General features: G+C 39.9%; 1 protein-coding gene across 1 annotated transcript in view; it reads left to right on the top strand.

The window, feature by feature from the left end:
- The first annotated feature begins 806 nt into the window (after positions 1–806).
- The window catches only part of ablim2 (actin binding LIM protein family, member 2), a 60,668-nt gene continuing 42,389 nt past the window's right edge, over positions 807–19,085 (top strand). The window contains exons 1-2 of the mRNA XM_054601110.1: positions 807–896; positions 8,960–9,118. Of these exons, the coding sequence (XP_054457085.1) occupies positions 881–896; positions 8,960–9,118 (175 nt within the window). The 5' untranslated portion in view covers positions 807–880. The remainder of the gene's footprint in view (positions 897–8,959; positions 9,119–19,085) is intronic.

The following is a 19,085-nucleotide window of genomic DNA, read 5'->3' on the forward strand; positions in this document are numbered from 1 at the left end:
GATCCTTTGTTGATATAGAAATTATTGATTTATGTTGAACCGCTTTTGATGCGATGATGAAAATAAAGATCTCTCGAGCAACTGCAGCTCAGAAGGGAGAGCGGGTCTTCTTCAATCAGAAGATCGGTGGTTCGATCCCCGGCGCCTCAAGGCCATTTCAATGTGTCCTAGAGGTAAATAGTCCGGATGGCCAGGATGGACCTTGCATGGTAGCCCTTGCCAGTGGTGTATGAATGGGTGAATGATGATGTGTAGTGTTAAAGCACTTTGAGTGGTCGGAAGACTAGAAAAGCTCTATACAAGTACAGATCATTTACCATTTACCATTCCCCTGAGGATAAAGCATAACACTAAAGGAAAGGGAACATTAAATACTGTATTAACATCGAAGTTTGACACCAAACACATTTTGAATATACTGAACAATTGTTTGCCTGTCACAGAGATGTCAAAGTTGAGTTTGGTGTGGACTTTGGAGACTGGGACACGCCCAGTGATAAACTACCAGGAGGAGGTGTCATTCTCTTTGAGCTGGACATGCTTCTATTTATAACAGATAGCTGCAATAACTCAGAGGTGGGAGAGCGAGAGTGTGTGTGTGTGTGTGTGTGTGTGTGTGTGTGTGTGTGTGTGTGAGAGAGAGAGAGAGAGAGAGAGAGACACTGGGAGTCAGATGACCTACAGCTCATTCCAGAGATAGTGACGGACAGAGCGCTCACTCTGTGCTCCCATCTATTATTACACCAGAGCTGCAGAGCATGTGAAGGATGTGTCGCAACACCATCGGAGGACTCTGAACAGAATTTCGGGATATTATCTATAATAACTATCACTGAAGGACATAATAAAATATCACATTTGGGAAAACAGCAGAGTGACAATGCCAGAGGAGAAAGGTAATGATGACCTTTAATAAGCTATTTATGGTGTGTTCACCTGGCTAGTGGGAGAAGAGAGGTCGTAGCTAAGGATTTTTGTTTGTATTAACTTACATCTACCATTCTCTCAAATCTTAGGTAGACAGTAACTCTTTTCACACAATAAATCATAATAAACTATAATCCCACAACTCATTACAGTTCTAGGTCAGATTAGTGTGTTTTTGTTTACAGCATGCAGCTCCATGTGTGTCTATGGAAGTGCTTAACCCAATGATAAACAGGCCTCCTATTATGTAAGCCCAGTCAGAAGCGTGTGGCACTTTCTGTGTGAATATGGTGTGTGAATGACAACAACATGGCTGAGGGAGCAGGCTGAATGCTTGTGCTGCAGGTTGATATGCTGCCTGCCTCACTGCAACTCACCTGGCAACAAAAGTGTTGTGTTGGTCCCCTGCCTGCATTTCTAACACTGGGAGCTCAGCCATATGGGCAGCTTTCAAAGGGCTGAGGGCCAGTTGCTGAGAAGAAAACACTGATATTCCTACTGTGTCTTTGGTATTGGGTAATACGATTGTAGTGAACTTTTAGGGCTTTAGCATATTTTAATTTCCCCTGCACCTACGTCATCCTTTATAGTTAATATAGATTTTTTTTTCGTCATATCCACACCATTACTGCGCCTAACTTTCTCGCTCTTAATACTACGTCTGAATACTGACACATGGGTTGAATTGGTCTTAGTTGAAAACCTGGTGCGTCTCATTCAGATGCTAAAGAACGCCTTGTGCATCTCTATCAAAACGGCGATGGCCACTACCCAAGCATCGGTAGCTGACCCCTACATTTCCAGGCTGATTATTTTAATCTGAATTTAAGTGGAGTGCCTCAAAACTCCTTAAGTCCTTCAATGAATGTACTTTCCACTGCTGACCCACACCCACTTACTTATGAAAAGGAGCCTCACTGTTGGTCCTCATAAACACACCCCAATTATTTCCTCTCCTCTCCAGTGTCTTGTCCTCAACAGCCTCGTTAAAGCCCATCCAGTGTTTATTCTGTGGCTGTGCGGTGGTGTCTAAATGCAGGGCCAGGACTGTGTTTTGTCTACTGCCATCACATTGAGACGATGCCAGTAAAGTTTGGTGGTGAACACTTACAGTGACTCACACACATATATGCCACATGGTTCCACACAAGCGCACACACACATACAGAGAGAAACACGTGCTTCATAAGGAGCGCTGATTGCTTGATATTTCATTATTTAGACTTGTTCTAATTAGATTAAAACTAATAAACAACAGCAGAAATGTAAAAATGGACATGCTGTTGTGCACGTACACATGCATGCATACAAACTTACAGGTATGTAGTCTAGAAGCAGACACAAAAACACACACACACAGCACTTTAGGCACTAGGCTGTGTCTTAGTCTGAGCCAAGGACAGTGTATCCTGTGTGCGTGATGTAATGGCTGGCTAGTGGTCAGCAGTCACAGCGACGCCTATCACTATTCTGGACCTGTCAGTAAACAAACCATCTGTTTGTCCGCAAGTTTACTAGCATGATTACTAATTCCCTGCACAAATAATATTGCCAATAAATACATGAAATTGCAGTCAGATTTCAAGTACACTCTTTTTCAGTCCCTGCATAATGAACTGTGGAAATGAATGTGTATTACATTAAATTCTTCTGATTAATAGGGTTCACTCTGTGCCCACTTCCACACTGTATAATGTAACTCTGTGCACTTTAAGGTACAAATGTCCGGTGGATGTTGATAAAGCTGAACCTGCTCGGTGAATACCAGTGATTTTGCACAGGCTCTGCTCAAACAGCTGACACAATGCTTTCTACCCAGAGGCTCTATTCATGAGTCATGCTGTTTCTCTCTGGGCCCTCACTGTGTTTTTTCACCACACTCCCTCCTTCACGGGCCTTTGTGTTCCTCCCAATCAGCTGTGATGAACATACGTTAGATTAGCAGAGAATCCTTCACACATACATTTATGTACATGTGCAAACACACGTACTGTAACATGCACAGCTGTTTTCTGCCGCATCACAGTGTCTGTGTCAGTCACATGAATCCCCGCTGTTACACAGCACTTTCAACAGACAGGTTAATGATGACAGCACGATACCAACTTTCTCTTTTCTTTTTTTTTCTATTCTTTGATGTTTTGCCATCTCATTGTCAGTATCTTTGTCTAAAATTAACGTTGGTCCCCAGGCTAAGTCTGAGGTACTACTTTTTCCTCTTGTCCTTGTTTCTGTGTCTTTCTTTCTGCTGATACTTCTCCATTGAACCAAGCATGATGTGTCAAATATCTCAGATGAGCACATAAGAGGAAAGTCAAGGTCAAGGTTAAGAAAAAGACATCATTGTTCAAAAGGCAAATGTTTATCGCCAGAAACACAAACTCTAGTCTCCTGCATAAAAGTCACGATGTGACATCCAAACCGTTCCTCCTTGCTACAATAAGTGAACACTACTTTTTGCATTGGAACTGAATTTTGCCAGTGGATGTTAATGGTGACAAGGGGCACTACAAAGGTACATGGGTTATTGATTTGCTCCCATTCAGTTACCAGCACATTTGTCTGCCTTCCAGTTCATCCCCTGAGGTCAGGGCTCTGGGTTCTTCCACACCAAATAGAGAAGTTGGTTAAGCACACAGGGACATTGTCTTGTTGAAACAGCACATTTACATTAAACTGTTGTCACAAAGTTGGAAGCATTTGATTACCTAAACAATTTCACTTGTAACATTAATATAATTTCTAAAACAAACCATGAAAAACAGCCTGAGACCAGAAGCATGTGATCAGTAAGTCCATAAATCCAAGAGCCTCTCATGTGAATTTCAAAAAAGACTATCCCTCCAAAACATTGTGAGCAGGACAACTTATTGCTAACAATACTGACCAGTGTCTGACAGCTTTATTCCATTAGTTTTCTCTAGTTCTTGTTCCAGTTTTGCTACAATTAATGTCTGACAAATAGGTTCATAATTCATGAAATCACTTGAAGGCTCATTCTTTGCAAATCAGCTTAATTAATGCTAATCAATGCCAATTGTATTGTGCTAGCCTAAAATCAATGCCAAGAGAAATTATTCAATGGCACGTAGGAATGTTTTTCTGGATATTGCGCTGCAACTCCCTCAGTATATTCACAATGCATTCCAACACAAATGAGAAAAAGGTAAAATATTCTGGGTATTGTGAAGGACCCCTGGAGACCAGTTCCCTCAAGCAAAGCGTAACTTTCTAGTTATACCTAACAAACATAACCTAATAAAATGTATGTTAACTGTTTTCAAATGGAAAAGAAAAAAACGTTGTTTATTCATATTTACATCGTTTAGGTGATAAAATATCGTGCCATACATATACTGACTTTTCCATAAATACAACAATAACATGTTATCTCATTTCTTTTGGAGCATGTTTGTGTGTTTACTCATAAAAAAGTGAAAATCCCCAAGGTCAACAGCTCGACCACCACACTGAAGCCCTGCCGCCTCTGCAGATGGTTCCCACCAGGAATGTTGCAGAGAACCATGGGATCCCCGTGAGTTGAGGGAACACTCTATTTTTAGGAGGTGCTTGGCTTCTTAAAAAGGCATCTGAGATATAACTGCTTGTGTGTTCCACTGTGAAGAGGGCTTTGCTTCCTTATTACATGTACATATACTTTAAATTACTTTCATGTTGAAGTAGTAGAGAAACTGTAGAAGTTTATCTCTACTGTTTTCAGTGTTGTACGAAGTAGGGAGGTACAAGCAGGTTAAATCCCAGCAGCAGACGCCATTCAGTGTCTTTGAGTATGACACTGAATGTTTTCCTTCTCATTTATTGTAGGTGACACAATTGTATACTTCTACGAGTTCTTCTTGATGATGCATTAATGAGAGATGCTTTATATCTGTATGGTTGTAACCACATGCCTATGTTTGGGCAGTCGTACGGTATACTTGTGCAGTTGGTAACCTGCAGACGTCCGTCAATGGTCCGTGTGTGTTCCCAGAGGCTTCCAGTGGTGTGACTGTATGCAGCACACACATGTAGCTTTGCATTGCTCAGATAGCTGCCTGCCTGGCTGCGACCTTTGGGACAACAAAATCAGAAGTGGCTGTCAGCCAGAGAACAGACACCAGAAAGGCTGATTGATGGTGTAGACAACTGGTCCTGGAGAAGACATGGCACTGGCACGGGTAGGGGGGATGGGAGGGGGAAGGTATCTTTATGCTGCTGTACACGGCACATTTACTCTCGTTTCTCAATCAAAGAAAGGAAACAAATTTCTTCCTCACATCACCAACTGAATTTTTTCCACTTCCTGTTTCATCTAAATACTCTTTCCTTTTCTCTACTTTCCCCTCAGTGCATTTTATCTAGAAATGCATTAGAAATTTCAGGGCATTAAGATCTTAACCTTTGACCTCTTTACTACTAGTTGCTTGGACAAAAGGACAGAAACTCATTGGTGCAAAATAGGCCTCAGATAATTAGTGTGCATGCTTAAATCCACTCAGTTTCAAAATTGATTTGTTCTTCACTGACTTCTGTTAGTGAACAGTTGCAATATTTGAGTGTTTCTAGTGAATGCTGGGAGATACAGTTTTAAATAATCTGGGCACCGTTCAACTACAATAAACTCAGTGCAAAACTAAGGAAATGAGCACTTGGGGACACAGCAGGGGAAAGTGCATCATCTATGCCAGACTAAGGGAAAATAAACTCATGGCGAAAAGATAGATTGTTACCCGGGTTACTTTGAATTTTAAAATGCTTGCCATATTAAAATGCAAATTGCCACCCTGCTGCAATTCCTAAGGAGGACATGAGAACAGAAATTTTGTTGACCACTCATCATTCAATTTGTCAACTTTCTGTAATCAAATCAAAACAGCAAACTGCTGACCACTCACCCACAACCGACTGACAGATTATTGCTACAATGTCTTGGTTACTGGCAGCCTGATTGTCTGGGTCAATTTCTGGATTCTACATTTGGCCCAACAGATCATCTCCTGTCTCCATCTCATCTCATGCCCTTCTTTTCTATTTGCTGTAAGAAGAGGAAGTAAAGACACTGGATCCCCCCTCAACAGGTGCAAGGGTACAGCAGTGCATGCTGGGTCAGATCAGGGGGCAGAACCCTTCCCGGCTCCACTGTGACTACCAATCCCTGCTGCTGACCCTGTCTCACTTTTGGACTGTTGTCTTTTCCAGATGATTGCAATCAAACCCAGCTTCAGGCCTTTTTTACAAGGACTCAAGACTTTCCCCTCCTAAATTCTTGTCTTTATTGGTGAGCATGCCCACATATATGCTCAATAAAGCCCTTCCTACTACCAACAATAGAATCCAGAATTCAATGTCAAAAATCCATATTCTTGTCTTGATTCAATTTATAAATCAGCACATTTTCAAATCAGAGATTAGATTATAATCCAGACACATGGATTGAATCAAAGCAGCTCTGTGAATTTTAGCTTCTTCCAAAGAAAACTTCATGGATATATTTTGAATATATTTGCTGACTTTAATAATGTTCTGTCATCATCAAGGTACACTTTTTCACTTTCTATTTGAATGAAAATCCAATGTGGGAATTAGACCTTTGAAAATTCTAATGTTACTGATACTGTTTCCCTCTGACTTTAGTCTCTTTCCCTCTGATTTAAGTCTTAGACTTTAGTCCAGCTCTGTACTTATAGCACAGACAATAAGATAATATTTCCCAAAATGTTGTACTAAGACTTGAAAAGTTTTTTTTACCACAGTATGTGTTTCAAATTCAACAAAATTGTTGGAGTGGCCAGTCTGTCCAAAGGAAATTAATTACTTTTATTACATACGTGTTTCAGTTTCTCCAGTCTAAATTATGTTTCTTTTTAACTTTATTTGGAAGAAAGTGTCAGTGTGGCTAAATGTGACTTTTATTTTTCCACATTATAGAGCTGAGAAAAACAGTAAAACACTGTAGCTTTAACTTAATCTAAGTCAAAATATTGTGCACATAAAACACCCGATGACAACCAGCGCACCTGAAGAAAGGACTTCCACCAGAAAAAGAAGTTCCTGGTGAGTTTCGAGCCAGCAGTTCTGTTTGGCTCACAGCTATTATCCCTACGCTTCCGTCTCTCGCTCTCTCCTTCTAAATCAATTCATTTGATGGACCCCCCCTTTCCAAGCCCAATTACTGGTAACCATGGAGGCCTGATGAAACCGGTCTGACGACGCGGATGTATCCTGAGAACACAAAGGGCCTTTCATTTGGCTGATGCCCCTGTCGGTATTGAAAGGCCAATCAGTATGTGAGCATATTCTTCCAGGGTTATGATGAAAGGGGAGGGGCAGTGGCCAGTGGGTTCCCAGATTGCATTTTGGCCTGTGCGTTCCCCCACTATTGCTCAGCACAGACTGTTTACCTGGACTCAACCAAGGCCTGCTTGAACATGATTGGTCAATACTAGGGCAACTGTGGCTCAATGGTAGAGCAGGGTTGTCCTTCAATTTGAGGATCTGCAGTTTGATCACCGGCTGCCTAGTCCATGCCTATGTGTCCTTGGGCAAGACACTTAACCCCAAATTACTCCTGTAGGCTGTGCCAGCGGTGTATGGATGTTGTATGAATGGTTAGATAGTCCTGATGGGCAGGTGGCACCTTGCATGGCAGCCCCTGTCATCAGTGTATGAATGGGTGTGAATGGGTGGATGATGACATGTAGTGGTAAAGCGATCTGAGTGTTGGAAGACTAGAAAAGCGCTATACAAGTACAGTCCATTTACCATTTACTACTTGGACTATAAACAAGAACCACCTCGGCCATGTTGTTGTGCTATGTTAAAAGTTTTGAATTGCTGGTGTTAGTTATATTGCTCTTTCCTATGTGGAACACAGCAGAGTAACTGCTTTAAAAGTGATGGGGAACATTGTGACGCTCCATCTTTCTAGGCTTTCTACTCTGTGTGTGTGTGTGTGAGAGAGAGACATCCATCCTCATATTGTGGGGACTTGCCTCCCTTATGGGGACAAGAAGCTGGTCCCAACTAAATGAATCGTTCAATTTTGCATTTGCTGGCCTTGCACTGGCTCATGTTAGGCATGTGATTACGGTTACAGAAACTGCACTGTCTCCTTAAGTGATGGAAACAAGAAACAACTGTGTGTGTGTATGTGTGTGGGTGCACATGAATCTAAGAATATATAAAAGACACCTTGTTTTTTTCATACCTTTTCTGATGTGACATCCAAAGTGATGTGTTGGGTATTTTTGGATTAAGGAAATGTTTTTTGCAGTAATGAAATATGACACAAAAAAAGTTAGATTTGTGTGATTATTCATGGCAGAACATGGTGCTTGAAGCGTAAAGATCCATATGGAGACAAACATACTTTGTCTAAATACGGGGGTCACTATGAAGTGTCTTGAAGGCCAGAGCTGATGCAGATATTTATGAATTAAAGCTACTCACTAGCAGTATTTGGTGTTATATATATTACAATGCCAAAAAATATTTTATTACAAATATGCAGTTTTTCCACCAAAATTCATTTTTTTTGTAGACTCAGCTGATTTATCGCTGCAATAGATCATGTCATTTGTAGACCTTAACATTTCACCTTATTATGGAATTGGTGTGGTAGGTATGCATGGAACCATAAAGGAGGTCAGAATTAAAACCATGTATTAGGACCAAACTGTGATGTGTCTATAATTTAATCTTGATGTGACATCTAATAGTAGAGTTCATCCAGTTAAATATTGCACCATCGGCCTCTTGTATTCAGTTATGTCTTCAGTTATTGGCATGATGTCATTGATAGCCTTCTGGAAGGGAGGGGGAGGATGAAGATTGGGATTGAAACAAAAGGAAATGGGACAAAGACTTCAATTTATGTATCATATCAATGTCTGGTAGACACCTGACAGATTTATCATCAAATTCAATAAGTCACAGTGTCAGTTTGGCTGTTCTGTTCATTGTTTGTGTATCTATGTGTCCCGTGTACAAGAATGAGACCTGAAATGTTCCGTTCCCTGTCTGTCTCCTGCAGTGTTTCAGCAGCAGGCTGTCCACAGCCCTCTGGAGCAGCAGAAGCAGAAGCAAGGAGGAGGAGGACCTATTCCCTGTCAGAACTGTGGAAAGCCGTGCAAAGGGGAGGCACTCCGGGTCCAGAACAAACACTTCCACATCAAGTGCTTCGCCTGTAAAGGTAACAGCCAGCTATGACCTGATTCCTTGTCACCCCACAACCTCACAACCTCAGAAAAGAGGATGTGAGACTGGCATGTTGGTTGCAAAGCAGCAACATCAGGAGTTATGGAGGATGCATTGAACAGAAAAAAAGTAATTTGTGAATATTCATCTCGAAAATGACCAACATCTACCTTTTTGTAGATTAGCGTATTTAAGAGGTAAATAGACATTAACATGGACCAGTGTGGGAAAACACTGGACACTAATGTGGCTCATCTTTCTGAGTAACGATACTGTGCAAATTAAGAGCTGTGGCAGAATTCATTTGGACTATGTCTTAACTGGAAAAAAAAACATTAATGAGGACATTTTAAGTAAAAGTGAAGGTCCTAATATTGATCTTTTAAAATTAACAAGACAAATTAAAGATTTTTTTCTAAGAGATAATCCATTATAAAGCTGTTTAGAGATTAAAATACAAGAATGTGTCTTTTTCGTGGAGAGTCTTTTAGGAGAAAATAAACTGACAATAACAAGACAATATCATTGAACTTTAAATGGAAAAATGGACTCAAACCAAACAAAGTATGAGTAAAATAGACATAATGTGGAAACTGTACTAATATGTATCTGTAAAAGTCAATAAAATAAGTAATAATATGAAGATGTTAAAGGACAAAGGAGGGAAAAGAGACCAATAAGGCTATTTTAAGTAAGGGGAAACAAATATGAATCTGGTGAAACCGAACATTGAATGTACCCGCAAACAGAGGAACGTTACACTGACAAAGTCTTAAAAAACCCCACTGAGCAGCATGTGGCACGTCTTTAGAACTTAAAAAAAAAGTGCAGTGGGGACTAGAGAGTTTAGTCCTCACAAGGTGAAGATAATGTCAGCAGGTGGGATTCACTGGGATTCCTCCAGAGTTCCTACAAGTACAAACATATATCAAGTACTTGCCTCTTTTTGTTTAATATATTTGTACATACCATATGTTTATGTTACCTTGTTCGACTTTGTTGTTCTGGTTTTAGCTGTATTTCTTCTGAACTTTTACATGGAGAGCGCCAGAAAAAGTAAAATTCATTGTATGTGGGCACACTGATTCTGCTATTAAACCTGATTCTGATTCTGAAAAGTCCTCTAAAATGTTGGGGAAATGTTAGGCTGCTTCTTTATACAGTGCATGCTAATTAGCAAGCTAATTGCTACCCTTGTAAAACGTGACATGCACAGAGTGACAGGAAAGGAGTGGCAGAATAAACTTTCAGAGTTCAGCTTTTGTGATTTTGGCCAAGTAGACTCCTATCGTTGGCCAATGTGCTCAGCTTTGAGGGGAAAGAGAGCTGGAAAGCCCAAACAGAGAAAAATATTGTAGCCTGTTAGTGGTCTCTGTTATTGTAAAGTAATATATGATTATATTGTTATTGATACTTTGGCAATATGGGAGAATTCTCTATGAAAAGTCAGGTCTTATCAGCTACAGAGAAAGTGTGGGGTTAAATTGTGTGTATATATTTTTGTGTATGAGAGGGGGTCAGTGTGTGTGTGTGTGTGTGTGTGTGTGTGTGCGTGTGCGTGTGCGTGCGCGTGCGTGGGTGTGTGTGTATTTGGGGTTGGGTGTCAGATACTTGAACCGTGTGTTCTATGTGTGTGCTTGTGGGTGGGGGAATGTATTTTATAGAGTGTGTGCCTGTGTCCCACCCAGCCCAGACTCTCAGCGTGAGCCTCGTGTCAAACTGCTGTTGTTGTCAACACATACTTCGGTTGCTAGGCTACCCTTGATGTCGCTACAATGTCACACTTAATCTCACACTGACAAGCAGACTCCCTGTCTGCACTCTTTACACCTCTCCTACTCCTCCATCTTCAACTCTATGAACAGGCAGAGTGTGTGCAGACCCATGATGCATTGTGTTGATAGCATCAATCTATTATAACTGATTATTTAGCTTATTTTATTGTGATCTTAAAGGATCATTTCCATTTTGAACAACTTCGCCTTGGATTAATTTAATAGTTTTGGACATTATATTCTAGCAGTAATAACATTATGTTCTCACAGAGTCCCCAGTGAAGATCTGGGAACGTGGTGACATGACTGAAAAGTCCAACAGAGCAAGATCTTCTTTCCTGTGTACCAAGGCTAGAGAGGAATATAATGGTCGACTGGGAAGACCAGTGACATCATAGAGCGGGTGCGGCTTCTAGTTGTGTTCTTTCAAGATTGTTTGGAAAAATAAATCTTGCATTGGTTGAATACTTCATTGGTAAAACTTTGAGATACAAAAATTGTTTTTTGTCCAACCACTGTTTAAGGGGTGAGCAATAATTTGATGCTGAAATTCTGTACTGTGATGTTTTAACCACCACGTAGTTCCAGCTGCAGTAATACTAATGTGCACATGCAGACTGACAGGAGATTACGCAGTACACCTAGAGCAGCATTGTGATTATTACTTGATCCAAAAGGCTAAAACTATTATTTACTGCATGCACTATTATGCATGCAGTAAATCCAGTGTGCTTCTTCCTCTTACAGTAAAGCAGCATCTGTACCATGACATACATCAACAGTTCACAATGTAAACCCCTACAGCAGCATTGTATAAACTTACCAATGTAGGAATAACTACAATATTCCTGCCCACACAGATACATTGATTCTTTACAGTACAGTCGACTGATATTTGAATAAAACTCCAAGATTAACACACTCTGTACTCAATGGGCTGATGTCAGGATAACCTCTACCTCAAATGCTGTGTGTCTGAGCTTAGAGCGGAGTTATTCAATATACACTACATTCTGATGACATGATAAATACCTATAGTCCACCATGCGTACACCAAGAAGAGGATTAATCTAGAAAAATGTAATTTACGCATGTAGTATTTTTCCACTTTTGTTTCACATGGAGTATCATAAATCTTTATGCAGTAGACTATAACTAAGAATGAGGAGAATACATGGAGAAATACACTATTTGTTGCACTTCTTCACTTTACTATCTTCCAGGAAATATTAGTAGTTTTAACTCAAAAACATTTATTTCACAGCTAGTTACATTACAGAACAAGATGCCTCATTAGTAGGACATGACGCAAACCACAGACTGTTGTGGTTTAATATTGTGCCGCTGTTAAGGAATGAGACTCTCATCTCGTACTAATTGAGCAGAGTTTGGTTCCTTCATGCAGAGCTTTTATCTTTCTTTGACTTAAAAATACATTGTGATAATTACACGCCACAGGTCAAACACACACATTTATCAGATGCTAATAATTGAAAGTAATTATTTCCCAGCAACTGGAGGTCATGATTAAAGGAGCAGTGGGCATGTTTTCTTCAAGTTGATTGGCTTGCTCTCTAAAGAGCTTAATTAGGAAGCGTGGGGCTGGATCATTTAGTGTCAGGCATTCATGAGATGTATTTATACCATGTAGACGCTATGCTCACTCCACCCAGTTCACACAGAAAATGCCTGGCATTTCCTCCTATCCATAAGTCCAAAGCATGACTATGGTAATTAAATATCCAACCAACTTGGGTTAATAAATGTGCTGATTATTATGATTAAGGGTTGTGTGGGGAGCCAAGGTGGGCAGTTTGCTATTAAATGTCCAGATGGGGACTGAGAGGAATCTGAAAGTGAAGGGTGGAGATAAAACAAACCATAGCAGTCTGAGTGGGAACATCAAAGAGATGCATATAGATCTGACTCAGCTAGCAGCCCAGTTCAACACAGTATCGTGCTTGTTTTTTCGTTTCTTTCATCCTTTATGGATGTCAGATGATAATAAAATCAGGTGAAACCTCTTACCCATCAACTCACACACTCCATCATTGTCTGCCTCACCTCTGCCCCACTGCACTCTCTCAAAGATATCAAGATTAACCTGGAAGAGAATCAAGCCAGTGACCCCTGACTGTATTGCTGTGTTACTGCCAATTACAACCAGTCTGGGTGCTAGCCAGAGGGCTAACAGTGCCAAGTCCAAGTGAGGAACCGTAGACCCCCAGCTAGCCATGTGCAATTAACACCAAGCAGAGAGGAGGACTGGCTTAATGTGAGTTAATGTTAGCCTCTTTAGCACTGGCCTGATATCAGCTCGTGGCTGCTCATAGTAAACACGGCCTCAGGACCAACATTGAGTCTCTGCTCTCTATGCTGCATCCAAGTATAGATAAAAACGCTGAAACGTGTTCAAATTGTTGGGCTAAACTAACGACACAATGAATTGGTAGAAAGAGCGTCTTAAACTTCTGTAACGTGACATGTTTCTGAGTGAATGGTATAATTAGGAGATGACCCACAAGCTGACAATAAAGTACAGTTTTATATGATGGGCAGGGTTAGCTAGTAATTTGAAATCCCATTTGTTTGCATACATTTCTGTCTACTAAAAAGGGTTTATATGTGGTAAATAATGAATTATTAATGTTAATCAATGTTAACTAGTAATTTATCAATTATGTAAGCGTCCTGTTTAGAAAATAACTTTTGTCGGACACCCTGGTTCTATTTATTGCTGTCGCTCTCTTAAAGTTTCTACAAGAGTTTGTGGACAGCTGCCTGGGGAAAGTAGGACTTTTCTATACAGTACCTTATAATTTCACAAAAACAAAGGTTCGTGGTTTGTTTACCTGATGTAATGTATTGTATCTCTCCAAAGCTTTTTACTCCACAATCGTATATTCATTTTTGTATTGGAATGCATGTTTCTTTGACAGTTCCAATATATATATATTTAAATTTTCTTCTAACAACATATAAACCCCTCATTGAGGGTGCATTACTAGAAACTGATGCTCCTATACTTGAGCACTCATAATATTAAGGTGCATCAAATTGTTCAAAAGCATATTCAAGTATTTCAAATTTCAAATATTTTCAATTTTGTTAAATAATTTGTTTAAAAAACAATCTTAACATTAGGTCCATTTAGTAGCTGTTCTGGAACTATAAATCATACCTCATGGTCTTCATCAGCAGATGGAGTTAGCCCAGTTGTCATCTGATTGTAGATGATAAAATGTCCATCTTTTATAAACAGTCTAATTGATTCCTGTTTAACTTACTGCCAACATGTGACATACCTAGAAAAATCCAATATTGCAGCCTTGAGCTTTTGAGCATTTTATTTTTTCATGGTATCTGCTCTCAAAAGCAATCTGTGTGTGTGTGAGTGAGGAAGTGTGGTATATATGTGCTGTTATGTCTGCTTTATATTGACACCAACCGTAGCAGAGAGCTGCAGATGAAATTACCAGGCAGAACAGACTTTTATCCCTAATCTGTGTTTGCTCTGGCCCTCATAGCAACCAAATGTCTTTGGAATACTCAAAGTTGAAAATATGTGGTCACACCCTAAGGCTGGAAAGACTACATAAAAAAAGTAATGAGTTGGAACTGTGATATGGAAAGACTCCTTTATATTACATCACATATATATCATATTCACACACTCCCTCACAAACACTGGTTTGGTATCTTTTAGTGCACAGTATTTTCCCATTTTAAAGCTTAAAAAACTATTGAAGTAGATGTAGTCTTCTGAGCTTGAATGCTTCTTAATGCCATAATTTGGGAAAAACAATAAATACCTAAGTTGAGTGTTACTCACTAGGATCTCAAGATTCACATGTTTGACTGCCGGATTCTGATATAACAAAACGGAAATACATACGGTGATGGATAAAATAGATGAGGAAAACTGATCATGGATCTTCCCTAGTGTTTGAGCAGTTATTGCATGGCACAATCCATTATGAAGGTATTTTTAGGTCAAAAACAATATTATGACCAATGAATTTCCAAAGTCCCACCGCTGATCAAATAAGATTCTTTAGTACTTTACCTTAAACAGAAAAATTACTAGAATATTGTTGAGAAAGCAATGTTTTCCTCCAAAGTAATGTAGACAAATTAACTGAAAGATTAGGACTGTAGAACTGAAATAAATTAGACATTAAGTGAGTAAACCTTAGGAGAATGTTACAATGATGTTTCTAAGTTGTGACTCCGTCTTTTCCATACAGCGAGCCTGCCGAGACTTCCTTCGAGGTTTTGATAGGTTAATAGATTGCATTGTTTTTGTACAACCACCCAGCCCGAATGCGTTTCTTCCTGGAAATCAGCTGGTAAATAGACACTGCTGGCCACATGTTGAAGTCCTGATTGTCGGATCAGTGGTGTTATAATAGCAGATGGTTGTGATGTTGTCAGTAGGGTGTTGGCTTTTGGATTGTCTACTTCTTGGAAGCAGGCTGACCAGAACAGAGCCAGCGGGGAGTGTGTGTGTTAGTCATTGGGCTAGCGGTGCTGACCTCGCACATGTGTTTGGGGTGATAGGAAAGCACACACACATACACACACACATATTCTTAAAAGGGCAATCTTTACACAAATGCCGTATTGTACAGATAAAATATGATACATGCAAATTATTCAGTTTTTTAAAGTGTTAGAATCTTCAGATTGTTAACCTTTTGCCTCTGTCTTTGGGGATACGTTTTTAAATTCTATGGTGTTTCGCACTGGCCTTCCCAGAGATCGCTTGTCAATCAAACACTTGGTACATAGTCTTTCCAAAGTTTCAGCTGCTCCTTAGGGTCGTCATCAGGGGATGGAATCTGCTCAATTGTCATGGACAGCAAAGATTATTACCCAAACTGTTCGCTGTAATGTCTACACAGTTTCCAAACCAACTTCTTGGGACAACTTTGACCTACCATGCTTGCCTTACTTACATACAGTTGCCCTGTGCAATGGATGTAACCATCACAGATCACGTTTAGCTGTAAGCTTACCCTTCTGGTTTATTGTCATTTTCTATCATTTATCTTGTGTAGTTGGTAGTTTGATGTCACTAAGTCACCAAGACTCCTGTATCTTTGCTATCTTGACATCAAGGCCCACTGTTGAAATAGGTTTACAGTACTGTCCTTGGCATCTTAGTAATGGGTGGGATCGGATGTCCTCCTCCTTGTTCCTCCCTCCTCTAAAGGTTCATTGGCAACATCTAGGTGACCTCATTTTTGGGTTTGAACTAGATTTACGTCCTTCTGAACATTCCCATCTCCTTATGAGATACAATGAAGCCCAGTGATTAAGACAACGGACAGACCTCCCCTGCCTATTGCATCATTAGACGCCTGCTAGCAATTTAAACCAGTGAAACAGGAACCTGGATCACTGTGAGCCCATTTGACCTGTCAGAGGTGCGTCAGTCCAGGTCGCACATTCATGGCAAAAAGCACATAGCATATGTATATTTAACCCTGCTCATGCTCACACATGCACAATGGAAGTCATTGTGAAACATGATGCAGAATCAAGTTCACACTCATGAAAGGACATAGCACATATATATTTTATATGACACCATAACATTTCTGTAAATAATGTCTTTGGAGTTGGAGTGTGTGGTCTTTTACACACACACACACACACACACACACACACACACACACACACACACACACACACACACACACACACACACACACACACACACACACACACACACACACACACACACACGCACACACTCACCAGACAGGCTCTCTCAGATGTGCCTGTATATTATAATCCTCCAGAACATCAGGGCTGCTGACTAGGCTGAGGCCAAATCACATCTATTTTACACAACTTGCAAATGTAATTGATGTGTATTCCCCTCAGCACACACACCCAATGCAACATTAGCTGTTAGTCTGATAGGGCTGTGTATCATTTTGTGGTACAATACTTAAAGAGCATATTTAATATCTTAACTTGAATCAAAATAATAATAGAAAAATCTTTAAAATAACAAAATGTAATGTACCAAAAGGAGCAATGTAGTATAATGAATGAAATTCGAACTGTTGCTTGTTTACACATCTAGCAGACGCAGAGCCAACTGTATGTCACCACACGATTACAAATCTGACCAGACATTCAATGCCAGTTTCTGGTACTTGTCAGATTTGGACACACATACCAAAAGTATTAAGGTTTTATACTAGAGGTCAGTAGGACAGTGGAAAAAATATTTTTATATCGGTGGAATTGGATTCCGCTACCAGCCATTCAGGAGCGTCACTGTTTAAAATGGAGGCTCCATACACATAATGATGGCCACTTTTGCCAAATATATGTGTGCATGTGATTAACCCCCGATAATAAACGTAACAACTGTTAAAGGACCATAAAATGGACCTTGTTTGTACACAAGCAAAGCGATGAAACATGTTTTATTTACGAATCACACCAGGGCAAATTTTTTGCAAACCCATCCATTGAAGCGTGAAACTTCCTCACTAATTCTGCATGCTGAATTAAGAAGAAGAACAGACTCTGGCTCTGAGATACTCCAGTGCTGAGGAAGCAGATTCAATAGAACGCTGAATTCCTTTGAGAGCCTCTGAGTGCATTCACATTATGTAGGTGGCTTCATAGTGCAGGAGATAGGCCTTCAGAGAAGGAAGTAATCCGTTTTCTGTGAAGTAATCTGCCTTTCAGCCTTGAAAAATGTTGTAATCAAGTTCATACTCCATTGTAACCTTTATACCTACTTACTATTGGTAACCTGGGAAGCTTTTTAGCACTGTTATTGCTTGTAATAATGTTGAATTAGACTAGAGCTAAAGTGATGCTTACATTTTTCAAGGTACTTTTGGTTCCACCTCTGACCCTCTGTGTTTTTACAGTAAACTGTACTCAAATACACACTGAATCATTCGATCACACACTCCCTACATACACACACCCACAGTTCAAAAGGTAGAACCTTTTATCGTGCCACAGGCATGTAGCCGACACATTCTGCTGCTCTAAAATGAATCTCAGGACAAAACAACTAATGAGTTACATCATGATCTCATCCGAGGTCAGCGCACAAACACACCCAGTGTTGTCGCAGAGGTGGAATGGTTTCAAATTGATGAAATTGATGCTTGAACATAACTTTGTTGAATTGAATTGAACTTTAAAACTAATTTAGAGTAGGCATGCTTTCAAGGCAGATTCTGACGCTTTGTATTGCATGGCTGATGAAGATTCTTTGCTGAATTGTGTGTTTCTTTTTGCTCCTGGTTAATCCTGATGAGGGTGGAAAGCCTTTCAGACATCAAAACTCTCCATTTAAAACAAAGAACGCGGACATTTTTGGCTTCATACGTTTATCGCTATCTTTTGGCTGTTGACTGGTGCATGCCATAGCTCTGTATCGGCAACAAACATTGCGTTGATTTTTACCAGTAGCCCTTTAAGACGCCTGTCCTTTTACAAGATGTTACAATTGAGTTCTGTTAAGTTTGTATTTCACTTCAGAAAGTGAAAGCTGTGAACCAAGTTAACTAGATATGTTGTCTGTTTCTCTTTCATGGGTTGAGTGGTGGTGGTGGCAAATGACCAGACTGTACAAACGAAGAGCAACAGTTAGTTCTCTGAAGTCAGCAATCCATACTGATTTGGATCATAAAGTAAAAAATGTATGGCAGAAGAGAAATGTAGGGAGTACTTATATCACAGATGCAATTAAGCAATGGCTATCAACAGCCGTCCTTCTTCGTTAATAAAATAAGTCAAAACAAACAACAAGGTTATAATAATTTCAGTTCCACTTCCTTTCTTTAGTATAAACTAGGATACATTACTAGGGTTAAAGAGATAATTTATTAAAAGTCTGTCTATCTGAGAAAACTTGAAAGTGAACTACAGTCCCCATTTGATTAAACCTGTTTACTGACTTCCACATTCTGCTCTGCTTCATTTCTTTAACCTCTCCCTGCTTTTTAACACTGCCCAGGTGAATGAGGGACTAGGGACTGAGAGATAGGAGAAATGAGAGCACCAAGAAAGGGATGAGAGGAAGATAGCTTTGACGTTTTCCATTAGCGATGAGGGACAATTCTGAAAGAGCATCTTCTGTCTTACTCTCACTTATGTAATGCACTCAGACTTTTTGATCTGTATTAGAGGCTAGTTTGCCTG

The sequence above is a fragment of the Anoplopoma fimbria genome, chromosome 7, assembly GCF_027596085.1.
Source record: "Anoplopoma fimbria isolate UVic2021 breed Golden Eagle Sablefish chromosome 7, Afim_UVic_2022, whole genome shotgun sequence".
NCBI lineage: Eukaryota > Metazoa > Chordata > Actinopteri > Perciformes > Anoplopomatidae > Anoplopoma > Anoplopoma fimbria.